Source organism: Patagioenas fasciata, chromosome 15 (genome assembly GCF_037038585.1).
Source record: "Patagioenas fasciata isolate bPatFas1 chromosome 15, bPatFas1.hap1, whole genome shotgun sequence".
Lineage (NCBI taxonomy): Eukaryota > Metazoa > Chordata > Aves > Columbiformes > Columbidae > Patagioenas > Patagioenas fasciata.
The window spans coordinates 3,157,428-3,184,044 of record NC_092534.1 but is presented as its reverse complement, the minus strand read 5'-3'; the positions used below and the strand labels follow the sequence as shown (position 1 = coordinate 3,184,044).

At 45.0% G+C, this 26,617-nt stretch overlaps 1 protein-coding gene across 2 annotated transcripts in view; it reads left to right on the top strand.

The window, feature by feature from the left end:
- LOC136108657 (multidrug resistance-associated protein 1) overlaps positions 1-23,995 on the top strand; it is a 52,805-nt gene extending 28,810 nt beyond the window's left edge. For both annotated transcript variants that reach the window (XM_071815333.1, XM_065850705.2), the window contains exons 15-31: positions 1,319-1,388; positions 2,348-2,474; positions 3,590-3,766; positions 4,569-4,736; positions 5,106-5,283; positions 11,263-11,347; positions 12,416-12,554; positions 13,428-13,635; positions 14,387-14,697; positions 15,556-15,755; positions 15,906-16,032; positions 16,382-16,483; positions 17,458-17,604; positions 18,718-18,876; positions 19,880-20,046; positions 20,769-20,963; positions 22,536-23,995. In XM_071815333.1, coding sequence (XP_071671434.1) covers positions 1,319-1,388; positions 2,348-2,474; positions 3,590-3,766; positions 4,569-4,736; positions 5,106-5,283; positions 11,263-11,347; positions 12,416-12,554; positions 13,428-13,635; positions 14,387-14,697; positions 15,556-15,755; positions 15,906-16,032; positions 16,382-16,483; positions 17,458-17,604; positions 18,718-18,876; positions 19,880-20,046; positions 20,769-20,963; positions 22,536-22,644 — 2,669 coding nt within the window. In that variant the 3' untranslated portion in view covers positions 22,645-23,995. The remainder of the gene's footprint in view (positions 1-1,318; positions 1,389-2,347; positions 2,475-3,589; positions 3,767-4,568; positions 4,737-5,105; positions 5,284-11,262; positions 11,348-12,415; positions 12,555-13,427; positions 13,636-14,386; positions 14,698-15,555; positions 15,756-15,905; positions 16,033-16,381; positions 16,484-17,457; positions 17,605-18,717; positions 18,877-19,879; positions 20,047-20,768; positions 20,964-22,535) is intronic.
- Positions 23,996-26,617: the final 2,622 nt, after the last annotated feature.

The following is a 26,617-nucleotide window of genomic DNA, read 5'->3' as shown; positions in this document are numbered from 1 at the left end:
GCTTTTACTGATAAGTTTTAGCCAGAAAGTAGAGAAGGGAGTAAGATGAAAATTACACTAAGTTTCTTCCACCTTCTCAGGTAATTACTTTCCTCAATTCCTGTGTCTAGACTACAGAATGGTTGTGTCCAGACACAGATGGTCACTTCAAAAATCACTTATTAGAGTGTTTTAAGTGTAACCATTTGAAATTTGTAGGCAGTTAACAGAATGATGATTGATGCTGTGCCAAACTGCAGCATTTTGGAGAAGAGCAATCATGTAACACTTCAGCACCCTCAAAGGAGAAAGGCTAAGTCCCAGTTCTGGCAAATGCTTCTCCTTTGTTTTGTGCAGTGTTACGCTATCACTCCCGCTGTACCCAGTGTAGCTCATCAGGTTATGTAGAGCTATTTAGGAGCTAGATAAGCATGAAGGCAGATTTACTGAAAAACTAATGCCCTTTTTCTTGTAAAACAAAACTTGACTTTAACTACATCAGTCACCTCTGAATGATTTTCTTCCTTTTTACAAAGATAGTGAAATCCCCACCACTCCCTCTCTATATCATTGCAGTCACTTGGCTTTCTGGTGAGCAGTCATCTGCTGTATTTTAAGTTTGTTTGGCTTTTTCCTTTCCATCTGTGTTTTGGGAATATCTCCTCCTTTTTCTCAGCTGATAACCATTAATACATTGCTCACAAATCTTTAGTGTGGGGTGTTTGGGGGGTTTTTGTCCATAATAGGTTGCACTTGCATACTAATGTAAATATTTTCTTAGGCTAAGTATTGCATACTCTGTTGAATTAGGAGTGGTATATTTTGAGCTGTGGCTGAAAAATCAACAGATGTCAGTACCATATGACATTTCACTGAGTGGTGGTTTTGGTCAAAGTTAATTTATTTGGTAGTTTGATTTATTTTGCCCCACCGTTCTCGCAGTAACTTGACTTCACAGGCAGAACCGGCAGTTTAGCTGGTGCTTCCATGGCAGCACAAGTCAGACCGAGGCGGCTGGTCTGCTGAACTGACTTGGCCGTGCTGCGGTGCAGTCACTGGATAAAGGAGGATGCAGCTGAATAAGTCGGGATCTTTGTGTAGTTGACATTTGTGTGCCTCCTGGTTACTGAATGAGCGTAACCTCAGAACCACTGCGATTTTGATAAACTCTGTAGAAGCAGAGCACAAGCTTTTAGCAAGCAGTGGGTTGTTCTGACGGAAAAGTAGTGTTATACCTCTGCCTACATGTGCTTAAATTGACTTCTGTGGCGTGATCCAGAGCACACCATTTCAGTGGTTGCATTGGCACTTTTATAAACATGAATTTTCTATTTCTCAGCTGAAGGATGCATTGTTGTAAAAAATGCAACGTTTAGCTGGTCCAAAACTGACCCTCCTTTGCTGAACAGGTAAGAATTAACACCCTTCGTTTGGCTCCTTAATCTTGCTGTATCATAAATGATCTGTATTCGAATTATAAAATCTATATGCAGAAGAGTTTGTTGCCTTAAAGGAATAGGAAAACAAGTAACACCTGTTATCTCTATATTTTTTTTTTCAAACTAGAGGCTTCATTAATTAGGGGAATTTACAAAGTATGTTGCATTTATGTGATGCAGAAAGGGGAACAGCGAGAGGTGTGAGAGGAGCTGAATCCTCAGCGACTCCCGGCTCTGGCTCCGTGCTGCCCATGGGCTGAGCTCCATCTAGAGGATGCAGCCAGATGAGCCCCTTGTCGTTCTCCCTGGTCTCATGTTTGCACTGTGTCCGCAGCATCATCCTTTTAAAACCTTCCTCTCGCTGAGCTGTAGCCACCCTTGATTCCCATGCTGGAGAAAACCAGTGAGGAACTTTGCAGATGGTGTCACTAACCAAGGAACTGGGGTGATGCAGCTACAAGCTGTGTCTTCCCTCTGCCACGTCCCCTGCCTTAATTTTGGCCGCTCGCTCTTGGCTTTAAACAAGGCAACCTGAGCTGGTGAAGATCTCCCTGCTCATGGCAGGGATGGGACTGGATGAGCTTTCAAGGTCCCTTCAACCCAAACTAGTCTGTGATTCTAAATTGCATATTCTTTGAGACAAGGATGCTGTTTGGGAAGCATCCATTGGTATTTACATTTGTGTTCACAGAGCGTTTGAGAGAAATATTGGACAGGTTAATTACCAGTTAAGAAGCTATATCCTAAGTATAAGAAGAGCTTGGTGCTTTCTGAATAAGATGTTTGCATTTTCAAACAGCTTCTGTGCTGTGTCAGCATTTGCAGTGGGTTTTCACATGGCATCTGGCTTTATATGGGCTGTTCTATAGACTGTTTAACTACGAGAATGTGGCAGCAAGCGAGGCTGAATTACGTGCACTTTCTTTCAGCATGAATTTCACTGTTCCTGAAGGCTCCTTGGTAGCTGTTGTTGGTCAAGTTGGGTGTGGAAAGTCTTCGTTGCTGTCTGCATTGCTGGGGGAGATGGACAAAAAGGAAGGCTACGTGGTTGTCAAGGTGCGATGTGTCTGAAGAATTGTTCACCTCTTTGTGGGTGTTCTAGAGGGATTCTAGATTTCCAAGTGGTGCAAAGAGTGGAAGAGACGCATTTCAAATTAACATGTTTTTCAGCTTGATATCCTGGCAAGCCGTGTATATGCCTTAGGCTGCACTCTGTGTAATTGCCTGTTAAGCCTTGACCAATAATTTCTAGATCTGTTGGTTTCAGATTTAACCAAATAATCAGAATGATGGAGGTCTCAAAGATAAGTATTCTGGTTGGCAGCCAGGTATGAGGTAGGGAGATCCTGTTATTCATACTCCAACCTGAGGAAGAGCAGTGTTGATTCATACCTTCTTAGACATCAGAGAATTACAAGGAGAGAGGATACCCGGAGATGGCCAAACATGGGAAAAGCTGCTGCTGTAGTTTGTACTTTCTTAGATATCCAAGTTGCACAGAGCTCACAGAGGAAAAATGACTTGGAAGTAAATAATTAAGTAAAAAGTCCTGATTTTGGATTTTGCTGCTGCTGTAACGTGTGGGATGAGAAATATTTTAAGAGCAAAACAAATATGTTGCATTTAAAAGCATGCACATTTGGTCATCTCTGAAAGTGTTCTTGAAAAATAAAGTAGGTGAGGTTTGAGTCGCTGCTTATTTGTGCAGAAAGAGAAGAACTAACCTCCAAAGCAAAATGCTTTGCAGTAGCTCAAATTCTTTATTCTACTTCCCCAGCTTTTTGCAGAAATGTCTTGTCTGGGATGCATTTGTTAAACATTTGTATTACAGGTTGTCTTATGCAGAACATAATTTATAACTATGTGAAAGAACTAATGAACTTTGACATTCAGCAGTTGTGCAAACAGGTTGTCTAAGCATGTTTCTTCCAAGTTTACATTAGAGAATCATATTTCGTTCTAAGTCCTTTATTTTCCACCAACACAGTTATATTCACTTGTACAAATAACGTTTTGGAGGAGGCTGTAGCCCAAGAACAGTTTGGAAATGACTGTAGGCAGTTTGTGAGGTGATGAGCACTGCCTGCCTCACAAAGCCCTGCTGTGCTTTGACTTTGTGTGCAGACCCTTTAGTCTAAAGTACTAAATAAGGAACTTCATTTTTGTTGCAGGGCTCAGTAGCCTACGTTCCTCAGCAAGCCTGGGTCCAAAACGCAACTCTGGAAGATAACATTATCTTTGGAAGGGAGATGAATGAGAGCCGCTACAAGCATGTGATTGAGGCTTGTGCGCTGCTGCCTGATATTGAGATTCTTCCTATGGGAGACAAAACAGAAATAGGAGAAAAGGTATTTAAAACTCTCTCTACCGCAACAATGCTGTTGCTTGTAGTCAAAGCCATATGACTTCTGTTCTACTTTATCTGCAAGATGAATTGACTTCAAAGCATTCAGGGTAGAAATCCTCTAGAATAAGAGGCAAATTTGAGTAGTATGTTTTCCTTGTCTTCAAGCCCCAAAGGGGAGGAAACCTGTCCTCAATTACAAGTGCAAAAGCATCTTGCAGTGACAGTTTTTAATCATCTCTAAGTTGCCATGGTCATAGAGCAGAAAAATATGTGGAACAGGAATAGAAGAATCTTCTGAACACTTCCAAACCTGCAGGGTATGTGTTTTGCCTGCTGACTGTGGCGGGTGGGGTGCAGCTGCCAACCCACAGCCCCAGGCTCAGCAAAAGCTGCAGCTTTACCTTCGTGTCCGTCAGCAGGCCAAGAACATTGTGGAGTGTGAGCAGAGTTTGTGTATTAAATCAGAGGCAGCTCTGGAGAGAGAGAGCTGAGAAGGAAAGGAGCCTCTGGGTTGGGTGGGTTGGTCTGGGTTAATCACTTTACAACCACATTTTACATTTTACAATCACTTTACACTTTATAAAACACTTTTTGACTTGCCCCTCGCTGTCAGTGAGAATTGGTGGATGTGCTCCCTTCCATTCGGTTGTGGCAGCAAAGTTATTTGTGATGGAGCTTCGTTTCATACAATGCTGAAATGTCTCTAACTTGCATAAACCACCTGTGACTTGTGTCTTTTACAGACTGTAGCAAGACATCTCTCTTCAGCTGTAAATACAGACCATGTTTTCTTGTTTCCTCAGGGTGTGAATTTGTCTGGAGGACAGAAACAGCGAGTCAGTCTTGCTCGGGCGGTTTACTGTAACGCAGATGTCTATTTATTTGATGATCCTTTATCAGCTGTTGACGCTCATGTTGGGAAACATATTTTTGAAAAAGTTATTGGGCCAAAAGGAATCCTGAAAAATAAAGTACGTCATAATGAGATACTTGTCTCTAGAGAATGATTTGTTTGCCTTTGAGTTCAAATGATTCCAAGTTTGTCAAGTTGCATATTCAGACTTTTGTCTCAAACATCTGAAAAAGGAAAGGATCCTTCTGAGATTTTTTAGAGGACTTTGATAAAACACTGAGGTTTTTATAATGAAATGTGCTCTGGTTTTGGTAATTCAGAATTATTTGGAAAAATTTACATAAGGACAGCACCTTTTCTTAAAAATGCTGCATGCCTGTCTATTTTTACAGTGTTACACAAAGAATTCAAGCAGTCAACCATTTCATTTCCTAAATTTGAGATGCTGCAAAAACTATTATTATATTTTTTTTCTTTTGCTATTTAGACACGGGTTTTGGTGACCCATGCAATCAACTATCTGCCTCAAATGGATACAATTGTGGTGATGTCTGATGGGAAGATCTCTGAGCTGGGCTCCTACCAGCACCTGCTGAAGCAAGATGGGGCTTTTGCTGAGTTTCTTCGTACTTACGCTAATACCGAACAAAGCATGGAGGACAGCGGTAAGCTTACAAATAAACTGTCTTGGGGTAAGCTGATGTGTGGCACGTTAAAGGAGTCACATTAAAGGCAAAATACTAGTAGAGGAAGGAAAGTTAAGCACCTCTACCTATAGGTATATCTTTTATTTCTTGAGGGCATTGAAGGCTGTGAGATTAAATACACGCTCTTTCTTAAAATGTAGGAAAATGTGAAGCAGATCTGTAGTAAAATTCTTCTCAGCGCAGAATTCAGATGGTTGTGAGATCACGTAAAGGCCAGCTGGGGCTTACACACCCTTCCTGTGCTTATTAGGATGTGCAGATAATTCCCCTGGGGATGGAGCGGAGGAAGGAGCAGCTCATTTTTGTAGCTGATGCCCCTGGCTCCTGCTTCTGCTTTCCAAAACAGCTGTAGAGCTGCACTGGTAGAGGGGTATACTTTAGATTTTACTTTTTTTAATCTGCAGACAGTTGCAGTATTGAATTTTAATAAGGGAACCTGGTCTCTTGCCTCCAGCTTGTTTTCCTCAGCGGCTTGCTGTGGCGATTCCCCAGGGGTGCTGGCACCGTGGAGCCCTCTGTGTTGGCAGATGGCAGCTGCAGAGCAGGCTCTCCCAAAACGAGGAAGGGACTGAGCCCACTTTTCATCTTCCATTCAGAAAACCCTTGATTCCCACCTATTCCCTTGAGGGAATGTGGGGGTAGTTTTTAGCCTACTCCTCCCACACCTGTCACAGGCAAAACTGAAATGTGAGGTGTTGAACTTGGGCAAGGGCTGCTCCTGGTGTTTGTCTGCAGGTTCCTTATGGGAGGGCTGTGATGGTCGGCCCTGTTCTCTGGCACTGCCCTCTGCCACTGCTCTCCACAGTGCCTGCAAAGAGGTTGCAGCATGGAGGGGGTTGGTCTCTTTTCCCAAGAAGCAAGTGACAGAAAGAGAGGAAACGGTCTCAAGTTGTACCAGGGGAGGATCTGGGGAACAATTTCTTCCCCAAAGGGCTGTGGGGCATTGAACAGGCTGCCCAGGGCAGTGCTGGAGTCACCATCCCTGGAGGGTTGGACAGACGGAGATGAGGTTCTCAGGACATGGGGCAGTGCCAGAGGTGGGTTATGGTTGGACTTGATCTTGAGAGTCTTTTCCAACCAAAATGATTCTTTCCTCTTCTATCCAGACTGGCACACAGGCTGCCCTGGGAGGCTGGGAATGAGTGGGGTCTGGTTCCTGGAGGCGTGAGGTGGCATCTTCTCCTGGCTCCCTGTCATGTGTCCAGCTGTCCCCATTGGGGTGTTGGGTTTGGGGTGACGTGTTACGCGGAGGCTCTGGGTCAGGACACCCTGCTCTGTCCTGGAAGGGGCCCTTGCTGCGTCTCAGTTGTCACTGTGCTGGAACACTAGTTTGGGTGGACACTGTAACAGCAAATGCTGTATGGGTCAGGTCACTGAAAAGCACGGCGGGAGGAGGTTTTGTGGAAGCAAAATCGGGCTGACGCCTGTGTATTTTCTCTAGGGGCTCCTATAGCTACTTTGGGCACAATAAGGCGTGATGTGGTCTTCAGTGTACGAGACAAATAAACTTTGTGCTTCCCTAGGATGTTAAGAAGTTGAGTTGTACAAAGATTTGCCTTCTTTAATAGCCTGGTTTCCCTAGCCTTTGTCTCCTCTCCTTTCCAAGTGCATGGTAGGATTTCAAGTCCTTTACATTAAACTAAGTTACTTTTTCCATTTAAATACCAAACCTTCTTTTGGAAAGTGAGCCAGTGCTTTATCTTTTGGCAAGCTTCTCTGCAGTTGTTTAATAAAAAGCATTTTTAACTTCAGTGTGACCCCGGTCATTCGAAGAGGGTTGTTAAATCACGGAGTTGGCCTATGTACGGCAAAGTTGTTTCTCGGTTTTGGTTGAGTAAAAAGTGAGAAAAAAGAGGCATTATTTCTCTGATTCACAGCGATAAGGTTAATATTTATCAGATGTGTAGAAGATCACTAAATATTACTAAACATCACAGGTTGTTGGGTAAGCACAGGGCGCCATGTGATGGGAGCCAGCCAGAGCTGGCTGAAGGGTCTGTGCACCCACTTGGAAAGGGCAGCTCTGTGTCGGCAGCCTCACAACACTGAAACTGGAGCAAAATAGAAAACTGGTTTGGTGCCTTCTACCTGGAATACAACCTGCTTCTGCAGGGGCAGAAAACCCTCTGCTTCCAGCTGAGTCCATTCAGTGGATGCCTTACAGTGTCTGCGGCGTGTGATCTCCTCCAGAGTAACTGGAGTTACATGTAAAATAACCTGCCAGGTGGTATAAAGAGCATCCAAATTCTTCTTGCTTTTAGCAGCTGCTCCGTTGGCATTTAGCGTGGGTGATGAGCGGATGCCAGCACTGCTCCTGTGCAGACTGGCCTGGAGTCGTAGATGTGCCCTGGACTCCTGGGAGCACGTGTCCTTTTTGGTGTCATCCTGGGTGACAGACTTGGATCTGTTGCTGCAATACCTGGAGAGACAGCAAATAGTTACTTTAAGATGAACTTTCTTATGACTTTTTTCCCTTGTCTCCCATACTAACTAATGCAGCAAGTGTTAATTTTTATTTTAACAGGTGTGAGGGTTGAGGTTTTGCTGTTTTTTTTTTTCCAAATGGCTTCAGCATAAACTTTGGTTTGTCCTTGAAAAGCCTGGATTTATTTTTAGTGTTTGTGGGGAGTAGAAGCGGCTCCACAGAAGTGCAATTGCACCATAAGCTTGCAGTATTTTTTTAACCGTCTGGTTCATCTTTGGTCTTGACTACAGTGCCTGGAAGACAGAGATATACAGCACAATAAAGAGTTCAAACTCTGATTTACATTGCGTGGGCTGTGCTTCAGATGGCTGTCTCCCCAGAATTTGGCTCTGTTACTTTGCAATCAAATAAGAAGCTGAAAGACCGTTTAGTGTCTATTCAGTTCATTTTTTACGTGAGAACGGGCAGCACAACAGGCTTTACTCGGTTTTGGATTGGAGGGAAAGGGGCGTAAAAGTACCCAGAGAACTGGTAAGGATCTGGACATGTGCCTATCTGGAAAGGAAGGGTCTTGGTCTGACACTTGTAGCTATTCAATGTGAACGTCTTTGGGTTTTTCCTCAAATTCTGTGGACTTAATTCCCCAAGCTGTTGTCCTGTAGAAAATAGAAATCCGCCCCCTGTAAAAGATGGTACGGTACAGGAGTGAGATTTGCAGGGCTTTGCTTGGCCTCTGTATAAATTGCAGCAGAGGGAGGAAAAAGAAGTTGTGGTTTTTTGTGTGTTTTGGTTTGTTTGTTTTTGATGTTTTGTTTGACATTCAACACTAGAAAAAGCAAACAAAGTCAGCTTCTTTGCTGAATAGCTTTGCATTATACACTAGGTAATAGTGTGTATTTCATCATAAAAATTATTTCTGCATTTTGGGCTGGGGTTTCATATCCGCAAGGAAAAGCGTTGTGCCTTCATGATCCATGGCCTCCTGGTAAAAACCTGCACACCTCTGTTTTGTGGCTGTGATTTCTTCTAGCAGCACGAGGCTGAGCTGAGCTTAACAGCAGAGAGGGCTGGTTCGGGTGGCTTGTGTGGTGCCCAGGGGCGTGCTGAAGTGCTTCTCTCCTTCCTGACAGCTTGGAAGGCAGGAGTTAAACAGTGAAATGTGTCGACTCTTTTCCAAGTGTCCTTGTGGAGTGTGGATCTGATGGTAATTCAGGACACACCTGTCTGCAGCAGGAAACAGGAGATAACGTGACATTCTCTTAAATTCAAAATGCAACTCTTTCCTTACTCTTTTCCTAAAGTAAAAGCTATTTGCAGCCTCTGCCCCAATGGCAGAAGCAAATCTTGATTGAAGATGAATGCTGTTGGGGTATAAACATGCTTGGAAGAGTGAAGTATCTTGCTATTTCACACTGACTTGTCTGTGCAGGGGAATGACCGAGCACTACCCAGTAGACAGGACTAAGTGACCCTATGATAGCTCCTGTGCAGTCACGTTTTTCTGTCATTGTCAATATGAAGCCGCTTCAGAGTAGCTTTTTTTACTTATTCTCTCTTCATTAGTGCATATCTTGAAAGAAGGGAAGTTTCTTGGTCCTTCATTTGTAGCCATCTGATTTGGGCTTTTTCCTCAAGGTTGTCTTTTGACTGTGTATGAGGTTTGGGGTTAAAAAGATGCCCGTTTCAGCAAATGTGATCCTGCCTTTGGCATTCATGGTTTCGTGGTTTAGATTGTGCTACTTGGATGTGTTTGTGTTTGTAAAGGCTGAAAACAGTTGAGTGTGTTCTGGAAAAAGCTAATGATCTATGCTTTTAGACTCGGATCCTTCATTAGAAGGAACAGTTCCACCTCTGGAAACAGGTAATTGCTTTTTTGCCGTGTGGCTTTACATTAGTGCTTGTGTTGGAGTAACATGAGTAGCTGCGGTTCATTTACAAGAGATTGAGTCATTGCTAGAAGAATTTTGTCTGCACAATAGAAGGTCTCTGTTTGCATGGTACTTGTTTGTGTGGCACTTGAGCAGTTGGTGTGTCAGCTCGTAGATAACTCAGCAGCAACACTTCTGTATCTTGAACGCTTCTACGAGGAGGCTTGAAATAAACTTTAAAGATGCACCTTGACCACGGTTTGTTCTCAAGAGGTAAATGCAAGATAAGCAGGTAATCCTACAACACAAAATCAAATTTAAGAGCTGTTCGGGGAGGAAGGTTTATTTGTGGTTTTGTTTTGTTCATGTGGGTTTGGAACTCCAGTGATGCTCTGAAGCAATATGACGCTGGAACGCTTGCTGGTTTACATATAGGAACCTTCCCAAAGACATGCTGCGAAGTGCTTTAAGTAACCAGCAGTCCCATCTTGGTTTGCTCTCATTCAGATAAATAAAAATAAGAACTAAGTCACTGAGCTTTCAATTTTTTTCCCATTCTCTGCTTTTTGTCTGCTTCTAGACCACACTAAACAGTTTAGCTTTGGGTTTTTAGAGCAATGAACCAATGTTAAGTTTGCAGTCACAGGGAGAGCAGCTTTAAGTTCAAGTGGTCCACAGCACTGATTTATAAATATATTTTGCTTTACTATAAAACCACAAAAACCTCAGATTCTAGATCTACACAAATTTTCCTGCATATCTTTTCAGTAGATGCAGGTGGACTTTTTGTGTTGGCATAAACTATTCACAGACCCTTTGAAATGCAAAATTCTTTTTGTTGCAAAAATGAATCAATAAAGTGCTCTTTACTTGACAGTGAATTCTCTAGGAGTCAGTCATTTGGTTTGTATTAGGAACATTATGGCAAAACTTGAACCTAGAGGTTTTACTCATGGCACTGTATTACACTGAATTAAGTTGCTCAGAGAAAGCTTAATATTTCGAGCTGACAGGTTTTGTGTTTTAGACAATTGTCTTGTTTGTGCTGCATCTTGTTGTCCCACAATATCCCATTTGTAGCAAGACTTCTTTGAGAAGCGACATTCATAGAAAGATCTCTTGCTTAAATTAATCTCATTCCTCTGGTTGCCTAAAACCACCAAGCTTTTGCATGTTAATTCCTGCTTAATTTTGCAGGAAGGCTCAAAGTCAATAGCACACGATTGCTGTTCTTACAGCTTCACTGTCATTTACTAGAATGTCTTCTCATTGCGTTCCAAAATGAAAGTAATTTTTAGTTAACTGTAAAAGACGTGGTTTGAAAAGGAGTGGTTGGGCTGGTTTTTTTTCCCACAGCATGAGTCACAGTGTGACTTGGTATTGCATGCTTTAACATAAAGTATTTCCTCATAATTATATTACATTATTATTACTGACCTGCGTTTTGTAGAAAAATAGAAAAATAAATGTTCCCTGCCTTGGCAACTAATCCTGTTCGGGTAGAACTAAACCAGTTTGTTCACCTGGTCAGTGACAACTGTTAGCATCTGTAAATACATACTTGTGTTCCTTGCTTTGTTTAGCATTGACTTGAAACATTTGTATCTCTTTGCCATTTTCATGTTTACTTTTTCACACCCCCAGATGCAAACAGTCCATCTGGAAAGGAAGGAAAGCCTGTAGAAAACGGAGTCCTTGTGAACGAAGCCTGCGGAAAGCTCATGCATAGGTGTGTAGTCTGGTTTTTTTCTTTCTCCCTTTTTCATCCTGTTACTCAGTTGTGGACAAAGAGTAATTTGGTTTATGGTGTTTGTTAGGGAAAAATCTATAATACTGGATCCAGCAGCCTGGGAGAGCTGAGGCTGCACCCACACAAACGAGCACCGCGTGGCCTCATCCTGTTCCACCGCTGAGCAGGGTGCAGGTTCATGGGTGAGAATATATTACAGACATGTGTACAGGGCGGATCTCTCCTAGATGGGCTCAGACACTTGCTGTGCCCAGTAGAGCCCCTGGATCCCAGTCTTCCCAGTTGCTGACGCCTGGGCCGATGGACACCTGAGGCTGCAGCCCCACTGTGGGTGCTGGTACAGACTTGCACACTTGTGTCTGTGCACACAGAACTCTCTTGCTGTTCTTCCATGTGAAGAAACTAGCATGTTGTAGCAAGATACTGTGGGTTTGGCTTGGTATCTTATGAGCTAAACGCGCTTTCGTGTGCTTTCCCAAGGCTTCTGCGTTTGAGTGCTGTCAGTTTGGGTGAAGCGCCACGTGGCCCTTCAGTCTGACCTAATACAGCTGCTGCGATGTCTGAGAGAGGCCAGAGGTGATCACTCTGATTATACCTTCCCCAAGTCATCTCTCAGCCTGTGCCTTATTCTTACGGTGCTCTAGAGGTGCTGTATTTCTGACAGCTAATGAATGCCTGGGAGTAGAATTGACCATTTTGATGCCAGTGCAGGTGCCTTTTTGCACTTGAGCAGCTGCAGTGTGTATGGTGATGGGGTGTGTAAAGGTGATGTTGATGGTCACCAGGCATCGTTCTTTCTGGAGTTTGTGCAACCAAGACTTGTGTGAGTTACTGGTGTCTGAAGATGGGCACCTGGAACTGAACGCCATCAGGGAGGATGAGGAGAGCACTGGGAGAGGAGCAGGGAAGCACTGGTAACCACTGGCCTGATGGTGACTGGTTGGGAGATCATCAGTGACTTGGAGCCGTGGACTGTTGAAGTCTCTTTATGAAGTAAACACCTGCCCTGTATCATGCTAAGACTGAAAAATAAATATCTTCCAACAGGCAACTCAGTAACTCTTCAACACACAGCAGAGAGACTGGGAAGTCGCAGCAGCAGAGCAGCACAGCAGAGCTGCAGAAGCCGCTTGCTGAGAAGAATTCCTGGAAGCTGACGGAGGCCGACACAGCAAAGACGGGGAGGGTAAGGTCCTGCTTCCTGGCCCTCTCTCCATTTCAGAGAAATCCATTGGGTTCAGAAGAAATTAGCTTCTGAAGAGTGTGTAACTTGCGAGAGAAAGGGCTGAGTGGATTCTCAGATGTGCTGCTTGATGTGCAGTACTTCACGGAAGCGTTGCTGTGCCCTCTGCTCCCAGCGCTGAGCCCCAGCTTTGCCTGCGGGAGGAATGCTGGCACCAGAACTTCTGCGTAAGATGATAGGCCTGACCACATCAAAGTTTAAAATGAAAGAAATGAAAAAGAAACAAAAACCTTGCAGCTATTTCTTGGAGAGAGGTTGTGACAAATGAGGTGACCTAATGAAGTCTGCCCTTCAGCGTAAGGACCTGGAACTGGCTCAGATGAACTTCAGCCAAGTTTCCACTGTAGACTCAAGTATAATCCCAGGATACCCAGGGCTTTCTGAGAAACCTGAGAGTTAGGTTCCTGGGAAAATGGCACTTACACCTCCTTGCAATGTTGCTTGAATCCTCTGGTTAAAGATAGATCACAGGATACCAGCCATGTGGACCAGGGGTTTAATTAATGTCTATGTAATCTTGCGGTAGAAAGAGGGAGCCAAAAACTGGAACTCCCAGTGAAGTTTTTGGCCGTGCCTGATGCTCTGTGTTACTTCAGGCCACTCTCCCTGCTCTTCTCGGCCCTTGGAAGAACAGGGAAGGCCGATGTGTTCCCGCTGGGGGATGTTGGGTTTGGCACAGCCCCACAGAACACTCTGCAGCTCGTGTTTTTATGGCCTGATGCAGTGATACTGACTTTAAATAGGTCTTGAAGAAGGGGTGAGTTGCTGGTTTTGAAACTTCATCTGCAGAATGATATTTTTTTTCTCTGTCTTCAGGTAAAGGCAACAGTGTACTGGGAGTACGTGAAAGCGATTGGACTCTTTATCTCTTTCTTGAGCATTTTCCTCTTCATGTGTAATCACATAGCCTCCCTGGCTTCCAACTACTGGCTGAGTTTATGGACAGATGATCCTGTTGTCAATGGGACACAGCAGTACACAAATGTCAGACTGGGAGTGTATGGAGCACTGGGAATTTCTCAAGGTTTGCTTGGTCTTACCTATGTTAAGATTAGCTGGTTCAGAATGTTTCTAAAGCTCTCGGTGACCTTGTATCCCCAGAACTGCAGCAGTAGTTTGCTGAGGATTTGAGTGTGGGTTTTTGTAGGAAGATGAAAAACTTGAATCAAAAAAAGGCAAGGAAATGAACCTATAAAAATGATACAGTTAGTTGGTTTTCTTTCATTTGTACAAAATGGGAACAGAAGTGGGTTGCAGGGTCGATGAGGCAGCAGTTGGGGCCGAGATGTGTGAGCCCAACAGTGGCTCCTTGGCCTGTCACTGCACAGGGGTTGTCAGGGATGCTTTGTCACAGGAGGCCCCAGCCTGGGAGCTGCTCAGACCATGGGAGCCCCGCTCAGCTTTTCCTTACGTGTCCTCTTGTAGTCTTGAAACTTAACACCCTGAGTACTCCACATCAGAATTGCCATAAAAATCCTGCAATAAAAACTAAATACCATGTTAAAATTCAGTAGTCTTTACTGCAGGAAAGTGCTCAAATATTACACAAAATTTTATAATGGAGAAACAACTTCTTTCATGAGAGGAATGTGGTGTTTTCACTGACATTTTTCTTTTTTTTTTAAATTACTTCACATATTCACCGAGTCTCTTGTAGTGAAACCCAGTTCTCAGGATTGTTGTACAACAGATGTGCTGATGCTAAATGATGACAAAATGAGGATAATGTTTTGTGTAAGAGGTGGAAGTGATTAAAAACAAGTCTTCTTTTCTAGGTATCGCTGTCTTTGGCTACTCAATGGCTGTGTCAATAGGGGGAATATTTGCTTCGCAACATCTGCACCTTAACCTGCTGCACAATGTGCTCAGGTCTCCAATGAGTTTCTTTGAACGCACCCCCAGCGGCAATCTGGTGAACCGTTTCTCCAAGGAGATCGACACCATTGACTCTGCCATTCCGCCGATCATCAAGATGTTCATGGGCTCGACGTTTAACGTGATCGGGGCTTGTATCATCATTCTGCTGGCCACACCGATAGCTGCTGTCGTTATCCCACCTCTGGGACTTGTCTACTTGTTTGTGCAGGTATGGGGTGTTACCCGGGGGCACCGGGACCAGCAGTCGCTCCGCATCTGGTGTTGAAGGCAGCTTGTACTCTGCACTAGGATGGATTTTAACGTGTTTGACTTGAGTCACGCTTGATTTGACTGTGCTTTGCACGGCTTAATGATTAGCTGATGTTAGCAGAGCATTTCCTTCCGTTGTCAAGGGTAGAATGACTTCTGTGCAGAAGGTAATTCTTTAATACTTAAGCTGGCTTAATAAAAATGCTATTAGATTTTGAGGCAAATTCTGTTTTGCTTGTTGCCCAGAGCCAAAATACAGAAAACGTATGGGCTTTTCTAAAACTTCTTTCCGAAGAGTAGCCTTGAGAGGGGTATGTGTGCATTCCTGGTATGGCTGGTTTTAGTCAGAATACTGTTTACAGAGCAAGAGAGATGATAGCAGCCTTTCCCTCCTGTCTTGGGTAGGCAGGTTGCACTTGCTTCCCTCTTACTTTATGCTCAGAATCTACTGGAGCCAGTACAGATCCGAGAGAAGCAGCTGGGTTTTGATGTTAACTCTTGAATTAATGAATCTGTCAGGGTCCGTTAGTAAACCTTAAAGGCGGTGATGTGTGTGTTTTATGCTGTTGAACTCAGCCTGCAGAGAGGGAGGACAAAATGTTCGTTGCATGAGATGGTTTGATTGGCAGTTGTTTGAAGAGAGCAGAGCATATGTAATGGTCTTTTTAGGCCTAAACATGTTGGAAAAGGTGCGTATTCCGCATCTAAGTTGAATCTCTGTAACTATCAGCCCAAATGGCATGGAACTCTCTCACTGTTCCCGTTGTCGTTTCAGACGCAGTCTAGATGTAACTAACTCTCACACTCTGATTTGCAGAGATTTTATGTGGCCACTTCTCGTCAGCTCAAACGCCTCGAGTCCGTCAGTCGTTCTCCTGTGTATTCTCACTTCAACGAGACTCTGCTGGGAGCCAGTGTCATTCGAGCCTTTGAGGAGCAGAAACGTTTCATAAAGCAGAACGACATGAAAGTGGATGAAAATCAGAAAGCCTATTATCCGAGCATCGTTGCAAACAGGTAGCAGTGGGGTTGAAGTGTTGGAAGGCGGCTGTGTAGGGAGGGCGCGTTCTGCTGCCGATGCTCCTTACAAATGGCAGCCAGTGGCTGCACTCCTGAGTCTCTGTGGATGGATTACTGGAAAGATGCGTTCCATTTTTGGTCTTGCAGGTGGCTGGCTGTCCGTCTGGAGTACGTGGGAAACTGCGTCGTCCTCTTTGCAGCATTGTTTGCAGTGATTGCGCGCAACAAACTCAGCGCGGGACTGGTTGGCCTCTCAGTGTCCTACTCACTGCAGGTAATTTTACCTTTTGTGAGACTGCATCAGAAAGTCAGAACCTTGCTGGGGCTTTGGAGGGAAAACTAACATATGGAACACAGAAGGAGAATTCTACCTACAAATAGCATCTGGAAAGATGCTGGAAGTTCCTTCTGTGCCCTGTTTGTGTGAGGGGATGTGGCTGAGACAGTTCACCCCCTGCATATTAAAGGCATCTGGGCTTTTGTCCTCTCCAGCACTGAGCCAGCATCTTGCCTGTGTTTGTGCATTCCATGAACTTGCAGTGCTGTGGTTGTTTTGTATTTTTTATTTATTGCAGGTAAGATATTTAGTGTAAACTGCTTCCAGACTTGTGTTCTTTTTGCAGATCACAGCATACTTGAACTGGCTGGTTCGCATGTCGTCTGAGCTGGAAACCAACATAGTTGCTGTAGAAAGAGTCAAAGAATACGCTGAAATGGAGAAGGAGGTAGGTGGAGGTGGCCACCACAGCCGTGCAGTCAGTGCGCTGTTCCAACTGGCTGGGTGGGCTGCAAACCAAGGCTGGGGATGCTGAGCTCAGTGCTGGCCGTGCCTTCTCTGGGGACAGGCTGGATCTTCACGGGTAGATCTGTGGGTACTTCTGGGGAGCATCCACTGATGTTTGCACCGTGGTGTTTAGGAGATGTCCTGTTCTGCCCTGGGCTAAGCAATAGAGCTGTACAAGTGTTTTGATTTCCTTAGCATTTAAACATTTTTAAAATTAGTGTTTCTCTTTTTGCTCTCAGTATGGGGAGTAAAGAGGATTTACTACTTTTGTTTTCGTTCAAATCACCCAACAACTCATTTCGTCTGCAGTGGTGCCCCTTTTGGCTACAGAACAGAGTTCCCTGTGGCATCTCTTTGCCGTGCTTGTCACTCAAACCTGACCTGAGTCACTATTTTTGCAACCAGGCATTATGAGGACCCTTCCTAGGATTTTTTCTCAGGTTCTGGAGGCAGACCAGTGTTTACCCACTTGAAAGCCTTTTTGTCTGGTGCTGGCAGTGGATGCAGTGGGGGTGTGTTCTGTCCCACCCCTGTGGGAGGCTGAGGCTGCAGCTGTTTACTTTACCAGCTTCTTAATCTTTCAGTGCTTATGTCTCAGTTAAACTGCTTCTAGCTGCACGTCTGGCTTCCCCGGTGGTTTCCATTCCACGGTGGGGTGGCACCAGCAGGTTACCCGGACGCGTGCTGCCTGCATTGATCTACCCTTTTTAAGGGGAAAGTTTATCCAGCCAGCGGGCCTTGCGATAGCAAAGCCCTTGGCTACATAAACATTCATCTGCCTTAGGGCAGCTCTTTCCCTCTCTTCCCATCATCACAGTTCCTTTTACAAATTACACACTAATGAGGATTTGTCTTAATTCTTTGTGTCCAGTTGAAGGAGGAACTGATCAGATAATGTGTGTGTGGTTCTTGCAGGCTGAGTGGAGCATTGAACAAACCGCCCCAGCAAGTACCTGGCCCGAGGAAGGGAAGATTGAGTTTCGAGGCTACGGTTTACGTTACCGGGAAGACATGGATTTGGTTCTGAAAAACATAAATGTGACCGTAAATGGGGGTGAGAAGGTAATGAATCTGAATTTATAGTAGTGTTACTATTTATAAGTCTGCATGCATAAGCCAAAGAGACGTCTAACCCTCTTCTGTCCTGTGTCTTGCGTCTTTAAGAACTAGAAAAGCTTTTATAGAATCGGTCTTAGTGTAACTGGCAAATATAGTGGGCTCTTCTCCTTTTCAAGGGATGAAGATACAGTGCTATGTGGATGCTTTTGAAACATTTTCTGGTCTGGTTTCATGAGGAAGTGAGGTTTATGCTGTCTTCTCTCCCCTTCCCAGGACATTTTGCTGATTTGTTTGCTGTAAGCAAAGAGGAGTACAGGTTGCAGAGAGATTAAGTTAATTACAGTCTCAAGAAAATGAGGGGGGGAGCCCTAATGAAGCGAGGCAGAAGTTGCAAGAAAAAATGGGACTTGAGCATAGATTCCCTGGATCTGGGCGAGCTGCTGGTGACACGTGTGCGTCTGCTCGGCTTCCTCGCACGTGTGATCACACGCAGCCCGCCCCGTCCCGTGTGGGTTGTCTGGTGTCTAATCATAGTGTGAGCTTGCACGGCAGCATTAAAGGCAAGACATCTGTTATCCCGCTTCCTTATTTGTGGTATCTAATTAGACATTTGCTTTTTTCCTGGGTGCACGCTTTCTGCTTACAAATATGGGCAGAACACCACCTCAGAGAGCACTTGGGAGAATAAATTGGTGAAGACTTCAGTCTAACTGGGAAGCACAACAATACAGTATGAAACTCAGCGCTTTTGGTATACTTTTGCTACAAATTTAAACAAGATAAATGTCAAGTCAGCAACTATAACTGTGAAGTCTGACTCAAAGCGTGAGGGAAACCTCTTCTACCCAATTCCATCTGCCTTTCTAGACAAATGGAAAGTTTCTGTGATTGGGTTGAAAATTTTGACTGTTTTTTGTTCCTGTTTTTTCAGTATCCAGGGACTTTTCAGCCTCATCCAGCCCCCTTTGTGTCAGCCTCAATTTGTTATGCTGTTTTGGGGTGTTGATAACCCAGCAAATACGACAACCTTCTGAAAATGTGTCTGTTTCAGGTAGATGCTTGGAAATGCTTTAACTCTTCCCCAGAATAATTTGTTCCTGTATTCCTTCCCAACAGATCGGAATAGTTGGAAGAACAGGAGCTGGAAAATCCTCCCTTACTTTAGGTTTGTTTCGGATTAATGAAGCAGCCGAGGGAGAAATTCTTATTGATGGAGTTAATATTGCGAAGATCGGGCTCCACGACTTGCGGTTCAAGATCACCATCATCCCTCAGGTAGGTGTGAAATCCCGCCACGGGCAGAACTCGTTCTGTAACAACATTCTTTTGGTCATATACTGGCAAGAATATATTTATTCCTTTTCTGATCTATAGCTATGAAACTGAGTCATTTCAGCACGCTCTGTCATGTGCTTGAAACCAAGCTTTTCTCCTCCATTTGCTTGTGCTGGGTAACAAGTGGGTGCTTGGCCGTTCTGCTCACTCTCAGAAATCCATATATAACCATCCCACTCTGGCCCAGCAACTGTGGGTCTCCAGTCTTCTTGTTCTGACTGTGTAGCCTTTATTGCCTCCCTGTTGTGATTCAAAAACAGACCATAAAAAGTGGTTATATAAATCAGGGTTGCAGGACGCTGGCAGAAACAAGCGAGCACGCTGTAAAAGGTTTTCTGCACCACTTCATTTGGAAATCTGGAGGGGACTTCGATTTCTCCTTGTTGATCACTTTGCATCAGTCTGGTACCACTAGGTCAAAAGTATTTCCCAAGTGTTATTTCTCCATGCCCAAGAAGAAAAATGCATTAACTTCATCAATACTGCAGCTGAAGACTTTTGAAACATTTACAGATGATGTAATTCCCCAAGAATCACAAAGCTGCCCTAGTAGTCCCTGCTGGTGGAAGGTTGGGCAGGGAGTGCCTGTTCTTTAGCTTAGTAGCCCAGCAAAAGGAAAGCTGGCTGTGGGTTTGGGGTGGTGGTTTGTGTGTTGCGAGGGGGGTTTGGTTTGGTTGTTGCCCTGAATTCATGAGTTACTCACTCACAGAAAGGTCTGCAGTGCCAGAGTCTGCAGAAGGCAGAGGTCAGGCCTCAAGAGGCACAAGGAGTAAGGGAGAATAACTTGCTGTTATTGAAAAAGTGAGGTCTCCCTCCTCAATCCAGTAGACCTAGCGTGTTTGCAGATGCATCCAAACGTGTTGTTCTCCTTGCACTAAGAAATATTCTTGGAGCACTTGCCATGTTCTGTGTACATTATCAATTACCTCTTTTCTGTGACAAGGATCCAGTAGTGTTTTCTGGCTCTCTGCGTATGAATCTGGATCCTTTTGACCAACACTCCGATGAAGACATTTGGAAGTCTTTGGAATTGGCTCACCTGAAAAACTTCGTATCGTCCCTTCCTGATAAACTGAATCATGAATGTGCCGAAGGTGGCGAGAACCTCAGGTAGGTCAAAGCACCGTGACTACAAATTGCCTTGAACTAAATGAGAACTGAGAGGGGTGTTTGTGTCGTCCCATCTGCAACAAGACTTTGTATTTGCAGAAGCCTTACAGCCCAGCTGGGACAGGCTGTAGCAGCATAGGGATCCCCCTGTGCCCCTGGGAGAATTTGGGGAGGGATTGGGAAACTCTTAAAGCATGACCAACTAGATTTTATTCAGTATGTTTTAAACTCCCAAGTCTGAGAATTTAAAGTAATTTAAGAAATGTTTAGAATGCTGTGAGAGGTTTGACAGCCTGGGCAGCCTTGGAAAGGCTGCAACCTGCTATTTCTAGTGGATGCTCTGAGCTCGCCACGGCTCTGGGCCAACACAGGCCATTTTTCTAGGAGCTGGTAGCTTGCTTTCTGCACTGTAACAAGGATATATCTTCAGTCTGAAGGAATCACTTGAAATCCAGTCCTCAGCACTGCGTTGATTCAATGAAGCAGCCAGATGCAGTGATGCTGAAACCATTTGGAATATTCTCTTATTGCATTGCCAGGACTTGCTTGGGGGGGGACATAGTTTCAGATGCTGTTAGATACCCTGCAGTGAAGTAGTAAGGCTTGACCGTATCTGTTTTGCTGGATTCTTGGCACCTATACTTCAGAACAAGGAATTACTAGGCTTCAAAATGAATACTGCAAACTTGGCCTGACTGTTTTCTCCCATCGCATCTGCGCAGCGTGGGGCAGCGCCAGCTGCTGTGCCTGGCACGGGCTCTGCTCAGGAAGTCCAAAATCCTGGTTCTGGATGAAGCCACAGCTGCTGTTGATCTTGAAACAGATAAGCTTATACAGTCAACAATAAAATCTCAGTTTGAGGAATGTACTGTATTAACGATAGCACATCGTCTGAACACAATCATGGACTACACGAGGTAAAGTAATACTGCTTTTATCTTGAACAATGGTGTGGGTGACCTGCATTGTGCTCTGCTCAACCGAGCATCTTTGTGTTTGCTAAATGCTGACCTTTGCGTTTTTAGGCACCTCTGTGCAGAGCCACTGAGCCCCTGATTTGATGGGTGGGGGTGTGTTCTGGCCTGGGGAGCCGTTCCAAACCCTCTGCCCAGGCAAACTAGGAAGGAGAGGGAGGCAAGGACTGGAGCCTATTCCTGGGTCTTTCCCTAATTTACACAGAGCTGGAAGAGGCATCAGAGCTTTAGGGAGCTCATAATTTCTTCCCCGAAGGGCTGTGGGGCATTGAACAGGCTGCCCAGGGCAGTGCTGGAGTCACCATCCCTGGAGGGCTGGACAGACGGACATGAGGTTCTCAGGACATGGGGCAGTGCCAGGGGTGGGTTGTGGTTGGACTTGATCTTGAGGGTCTCTTCCAACCAAAATGATTCTGTGAACCAAAGAGGCAGGTCCTGTACTTGTCTGAAGCTTATTCAGCGTTTCCATCGCTTCTGGTTATAGTTCATATGGGCTCCCTCATCCTCAGCGCCTTGCTAAGGTGTGCCTGAGGGCCAGGGTTTTGTCTCATAATTTCAGTCTTAAGCTCTCTCATCCTTTTTATTACCAAGTGGCAGAGAGCAAAGTGACCAGTGATAAGGTCTTTGTGTACTTTTGAAGACCTCTGTTACTGTGGTCAATAGTGAAAGATAAGAGCCAGGAGCAGCGCCTGGGCCAGGCCCAGCACCAGCAGTGCTGTCACCAGAGCTCCCAGTTGGGTACAGCAGCCAGTGACACTGTGACTGTCTGCAGCGCCTGGCTGGTTAGCAGAGGCAGCAGCAGGAGCAGTTTTAGAGACCACAGAATCTCAGAATGTGAGGGGTTGGAAGTGCCCTGAAAAGCTCATCCAGTGCAATCCCCCCATGGAGCAGGAACACCCAGCTGAGGTTCCACAGGAAGGTGTCCAGGCGGGTTTGAATGTCTGCACAGAAGGAGACTCCACAGCCTCCCTGGGCAGCCTGGGCCAGGCTCTGCCACCCTCACCAGGAACAAGTTTCTTCTCATATTTCAGTGGAACCTCCTGTGTTCCAGTTTGCACCCATTGCCCCTTGTCCTGTCACTGGTTGTCACCCAGAAGAGCCTGGCTCCATCCTTCTGACACTGCCCCTTTCCATATTGATCCCCATGAATGAGTCCCCCCTCAGTCTCCTCTTCTCCAGCTCCAGAGCCCCAGCTCCCTCAGCCTTTCCTCACACGGCAGATGCTCCACTCCCTTCAGCATCTTGGTGGCTGCGCTGGACTCTCTCCAGCAGTTCCCTGTCCTTCTGGAACTGAGGGGCCACAACTGGACACAATATTCCAGATGCAAACCAGACCAGACAGACGCTCTGTGATGAAGTTGGGAAGGACAGAGCTGAGAACCCCTGTCCCTTCATGCACTTGAACTGTCTTTGCATACAGCAGCTACGCTCCCGTTGGCTTCTGTCTGCACTTCCACATCTGTCTTGGGTGGCTTTTTGGATCTCCTTGTGACTGTTTTCCTACTTGTTTTACAGAGTTTTAGTCCTGGACAGAGGAGAAGTGGTGGAGTGTGGCAGCCCAGACCACCTGCTTCAGGAAAAAGGCATTTTCTACAGCATGGCCAAAGATTCGGGCTTGGCGTAGCACGTGAACCTGGTTCGTCCGTGTGGGCAGGGGGAGGCGATACGTTCAGAGAACCGTCCCTTCCCGCAGCTGAACCGCACTGTTCCATTTCAGACTGCGGGAAGTCAGCCAGAGCATGATGGAAGTAACATCAAAATGCAATTTGTTTTCTTTTATTTTTATTTTTTTTTTTAATTCTCCTTAGTGTTGATTTTAGCCTGCTTTAGGAGAAGCATATGCACTGTGCAGAACACTTCACAGACTTAATTTTTGCCTGAAATCTGTCATTATATGCTCACACGTAAGGTGGAGTGATTCATCAAGTTCAGAAAAGCTTTTTCTTTCCATCTGCTCTTATGTTCTGAAGCCCTCTTTTTTTTTGTTGTTTAAACCATTTTTGCAAACTCTAGTTATTTGCTTGTTTGCTGATTCCTCATTTGATGAGCCATCTATTGTGGGATGCACTTGGAACATTTTGTGGCATATAGTACTATAGTCCAAAGATTTTTCCTTCTCTTGAAATAATGTGTGCCAGACTTTCTCATTATGGCATTTACTGTACATGGTTAATGCTTTTTTGCATTCTCCTAAAGGGTTCATGTGTTTACAGTGTATAGCAGCAAGTTCGCTAGAGTGCGTCAGCAGTGCTGATGTGGAAAAGCACCAAGCTCAGTATCCGAGCGTGTCCGGAGCGACAATCACTCCAAACCCCGATGCGTGCGGCAGCCGCGGCTCCCACCGGACACCCGGTGCACTCAGCAATTGGGATCTGGGTGGCGAATCCCAGTTCTGTCTGCAGGGCCGAGGTGAGACGTTGCTTGTAGGAACCTGGGCCATACTGGGCTGGAACAGCAGCTCTGCCACAGCAAGGACCATTCGTTAGCCTTATTACCGAAGAAACGCGCCCTTCATGCTGCTGCTGGCGACTGGAATTGTGGGAAACTGTTCTTTTACAGTTGTTTAAAAAAGAAAAAAGTTAGTTTCACTGTTTTTCAGGTTGTGTGCCAGAGGGGTCTGACAGTTCAATTAACAACCGAGTCTGCTTTCAAGATCTATGTTGAATGCTCAGTTTTCTATGGGAAGAAGAAAGTTACTTTTCTCATGTTCTGATTAGTCTCATTTTAAAGGAAAATGCTGGAAGAAGGCAAACTAAGTCAGGTGGCCCCAACACTCAGCACTCTGAGAACGTGGACTTCTGTGGATGATATTGCTGACCTTAATACTAGACAATTGTCTTCTCTAGAGTAAAGCTATTTATTTTTTTGTAAATTATGACTCTCTGAATAGACTGAAATTTTCTTTGGTATTTTTTGTAATGAATATACAAATATTTGCAAAGAACTTACAATAAAAAAAATTGTTTGAAAGAAAACATATGTCGTCTTTTGCTTTGTATTTGACAAAGGGTTTGCTTTGGTAATTCAGGTTATTTGCCTGGAAACTACACTATTGGTGCTGCTCAGACTGGCCAGGCTGCAGGGCCTGATGTCGGGGGTGAGAAACTGGAGTGCAAATAACCGTGTGCTCGCTAGGGCTGGGATTGAATCCCAAGGCAGTTGTAATCCTGGATTTCCTGCTTTCGAACCGATTTCAGATCCAAGGAAATGCCGCTTTCCATTGCACACCAATTACCAGAGACTTACAACCTTAATCTATTCATGTAAGTCCCTTGCAAACAACAGGGCTGCACTTAGAGCTTGGTTTGTTCGGAACACAGAACCTGCAGAATTTATGCTTCTGCCGTGTGACGTGTTTGCAGCAGATTTGTCGGTGAAGAAGTGACTCAAACTCCGTTTGCAGCCTCAAGCTGGGTGCGCTGGGAAGCATCGCTGATGTTCCCTGTTTGCTCGTGGGCTGTTTGCGATCACTGGGAGAACTGCGTGTCCCCCGTGCTGCGTTTTGCAGGATAACCCTCTAAAATAGAAGACAGCTGGACTCTCTGTGCTCCAGTCTTATTTTTCAATGATGTGCTTATTAATACGCATCCCTCTGTTCTCCCAGGTTTCTATATTTGTGCACTCACGAGCACAAACAGTTCTGCTCCAGTGTAATGTTCTTTTCTGGTTTTTCTAACTACCCATCAGTGCTTTGTGCTGTTCCTGCATTGATTCATGATCCTGGTTCCAAATGTCTGTCCTCGTAGAAATGATTATCTTGTCTGGATGTAGCTTGAACAATAATGCATGATGAGGGTCGGTCTGGACTGACCTTTACTCGCATGTGCAGGAGAAGGAGCGCCCAGCATCCCCGCTCTTCCAGAGAGCTGGTGCCTCTCCCCTGCGCACTCCCTGCTCTTTGCAGATCATTTCCTCCCGTCTGTGAAAAGACCCTTGTCTTCCCAAGCAAAGCTGTTCCTCTCAGAACCATTTTGTTCCAATCTGTTCATTAAAACGTTCAAGGTCTGTGAAACCAGCCCAGATCCTGCTGGATCTTCTCTCTCCCAGCAGCCGTGCGGACCGCTGCAGCCCATGGGAAGCTGGTGGTGGTGATAAACAGTAATGTATTTATTATAAACACGTTAATATTTATAAAAGAGTAAAGGAAAACCATTGAATTTACCGCGTTGGATTTCAGTGCATGTTGATGTATCCCGACCGACGTTATTTGCTGTGACATGGGAGAGATCTCGCATCTGGAGGAGATGATGCTGCTGAGAAACCAGCTCAGGGTTTTCAGGAGACCCGTAAATAACCCCCTGGTGTTTATTGGTGGTAATCAATGCACAGCACCTTCATTTGCATTTTCTAGCAATTTTGGTGTTGCCTTAAATTTGGAATCATGGAACAAGAATCTCTATTTTTCTTTTTAGGTTGTTTTTCTTTCCTGTGTATACTGTGCTTTCCCTTTTTTCTTCCGTGTTTAAGGCCAGCTTGAACAAGGAAAGGGGTAAAGAAAGTAAATTAAGTTGGAATTGAAAGCCGTACCTCTTGATGTCCAGACTGGACAGGTGACTGGGACCGTGGAAGGACTCATGAGGCTCCTGACCTCGTTCCATTCAGTGGCTGGGAGCGAAAACGAGGGAGAGCTGGAAGCCCCTGAGATGCAGATAAAGCCTCTTTAGACGAGTGGGGTTTATTGGGGTTTGAGTGGGGGTCGCTGAGCCCCCGGCAGCAGCTCTGTGTGTGTTATGCTGCACAGTTGCTATTTAACACTGCAGAGTGTAGACTGGGCAGGTGCAGGAGCTCCCTGTGATCAGCTCCCGACATTCCTGTTGCTGGTGGCATTGGACAGACTTTTATTCCTTAATATTTAAAATTTCTTCAGAGCAATTTATGAAATAGGCTGTTAGTGTAGTTCTGAGCCTGCTGTAGTTACCTCCTGTGCTAATTGCCCAATTCAATCAATTAGTCTCATCTAGGAAACAGGACCTTTGCGGAGGCCCCCAGACCTGCCCTTTTAAACACCACTTGCTGTTCCTTAAACCAGATTTTCAAGAGACGCTGGGATGTCCTGGCATCACCTCTTCTATATCTTTTGCTTTAACCAACTTCCAGATCAATTTCTTATGATTATGGCCTTTTTGTGAGACCTGAGCTCCCCATTTGTCACTTACTGCCAGCACCACTTGGACACCAAGTTGGGGACTCTGGCTCCTCTGAAACACGGGTTTGTCACTTGTAATTTTGGGAATCCCTTTTCTTTGCCCTTTAGCACAGCTTGTGAAAGCCGATGGTATTTTCACTTGCTCGTGTTCTGTGTGAGCCAACAGCAAACCCTGCACCCTTTCAACGACCTCCAGTGTGAGAGTGGTTTGATTCTTTGCTCCTGTTGCCTCCTCTCTTCATTACCAACTTAGGAACGGAAAGAGAACATTTACAAGATGTTTATATCAGAGACTGGTGTGCTAAAAGATGCCTGTTGCAGAATTACCCAGCAACGTGGGCACTTCTGTTTCTCCTTGACATCAGTTAAAAAGCAAGAATACCGAACTTACATCTCACTAGTTCAAAATACTCCTGTTTTTGAGATCCGTTGATAAACCTTCAGAGTGTTC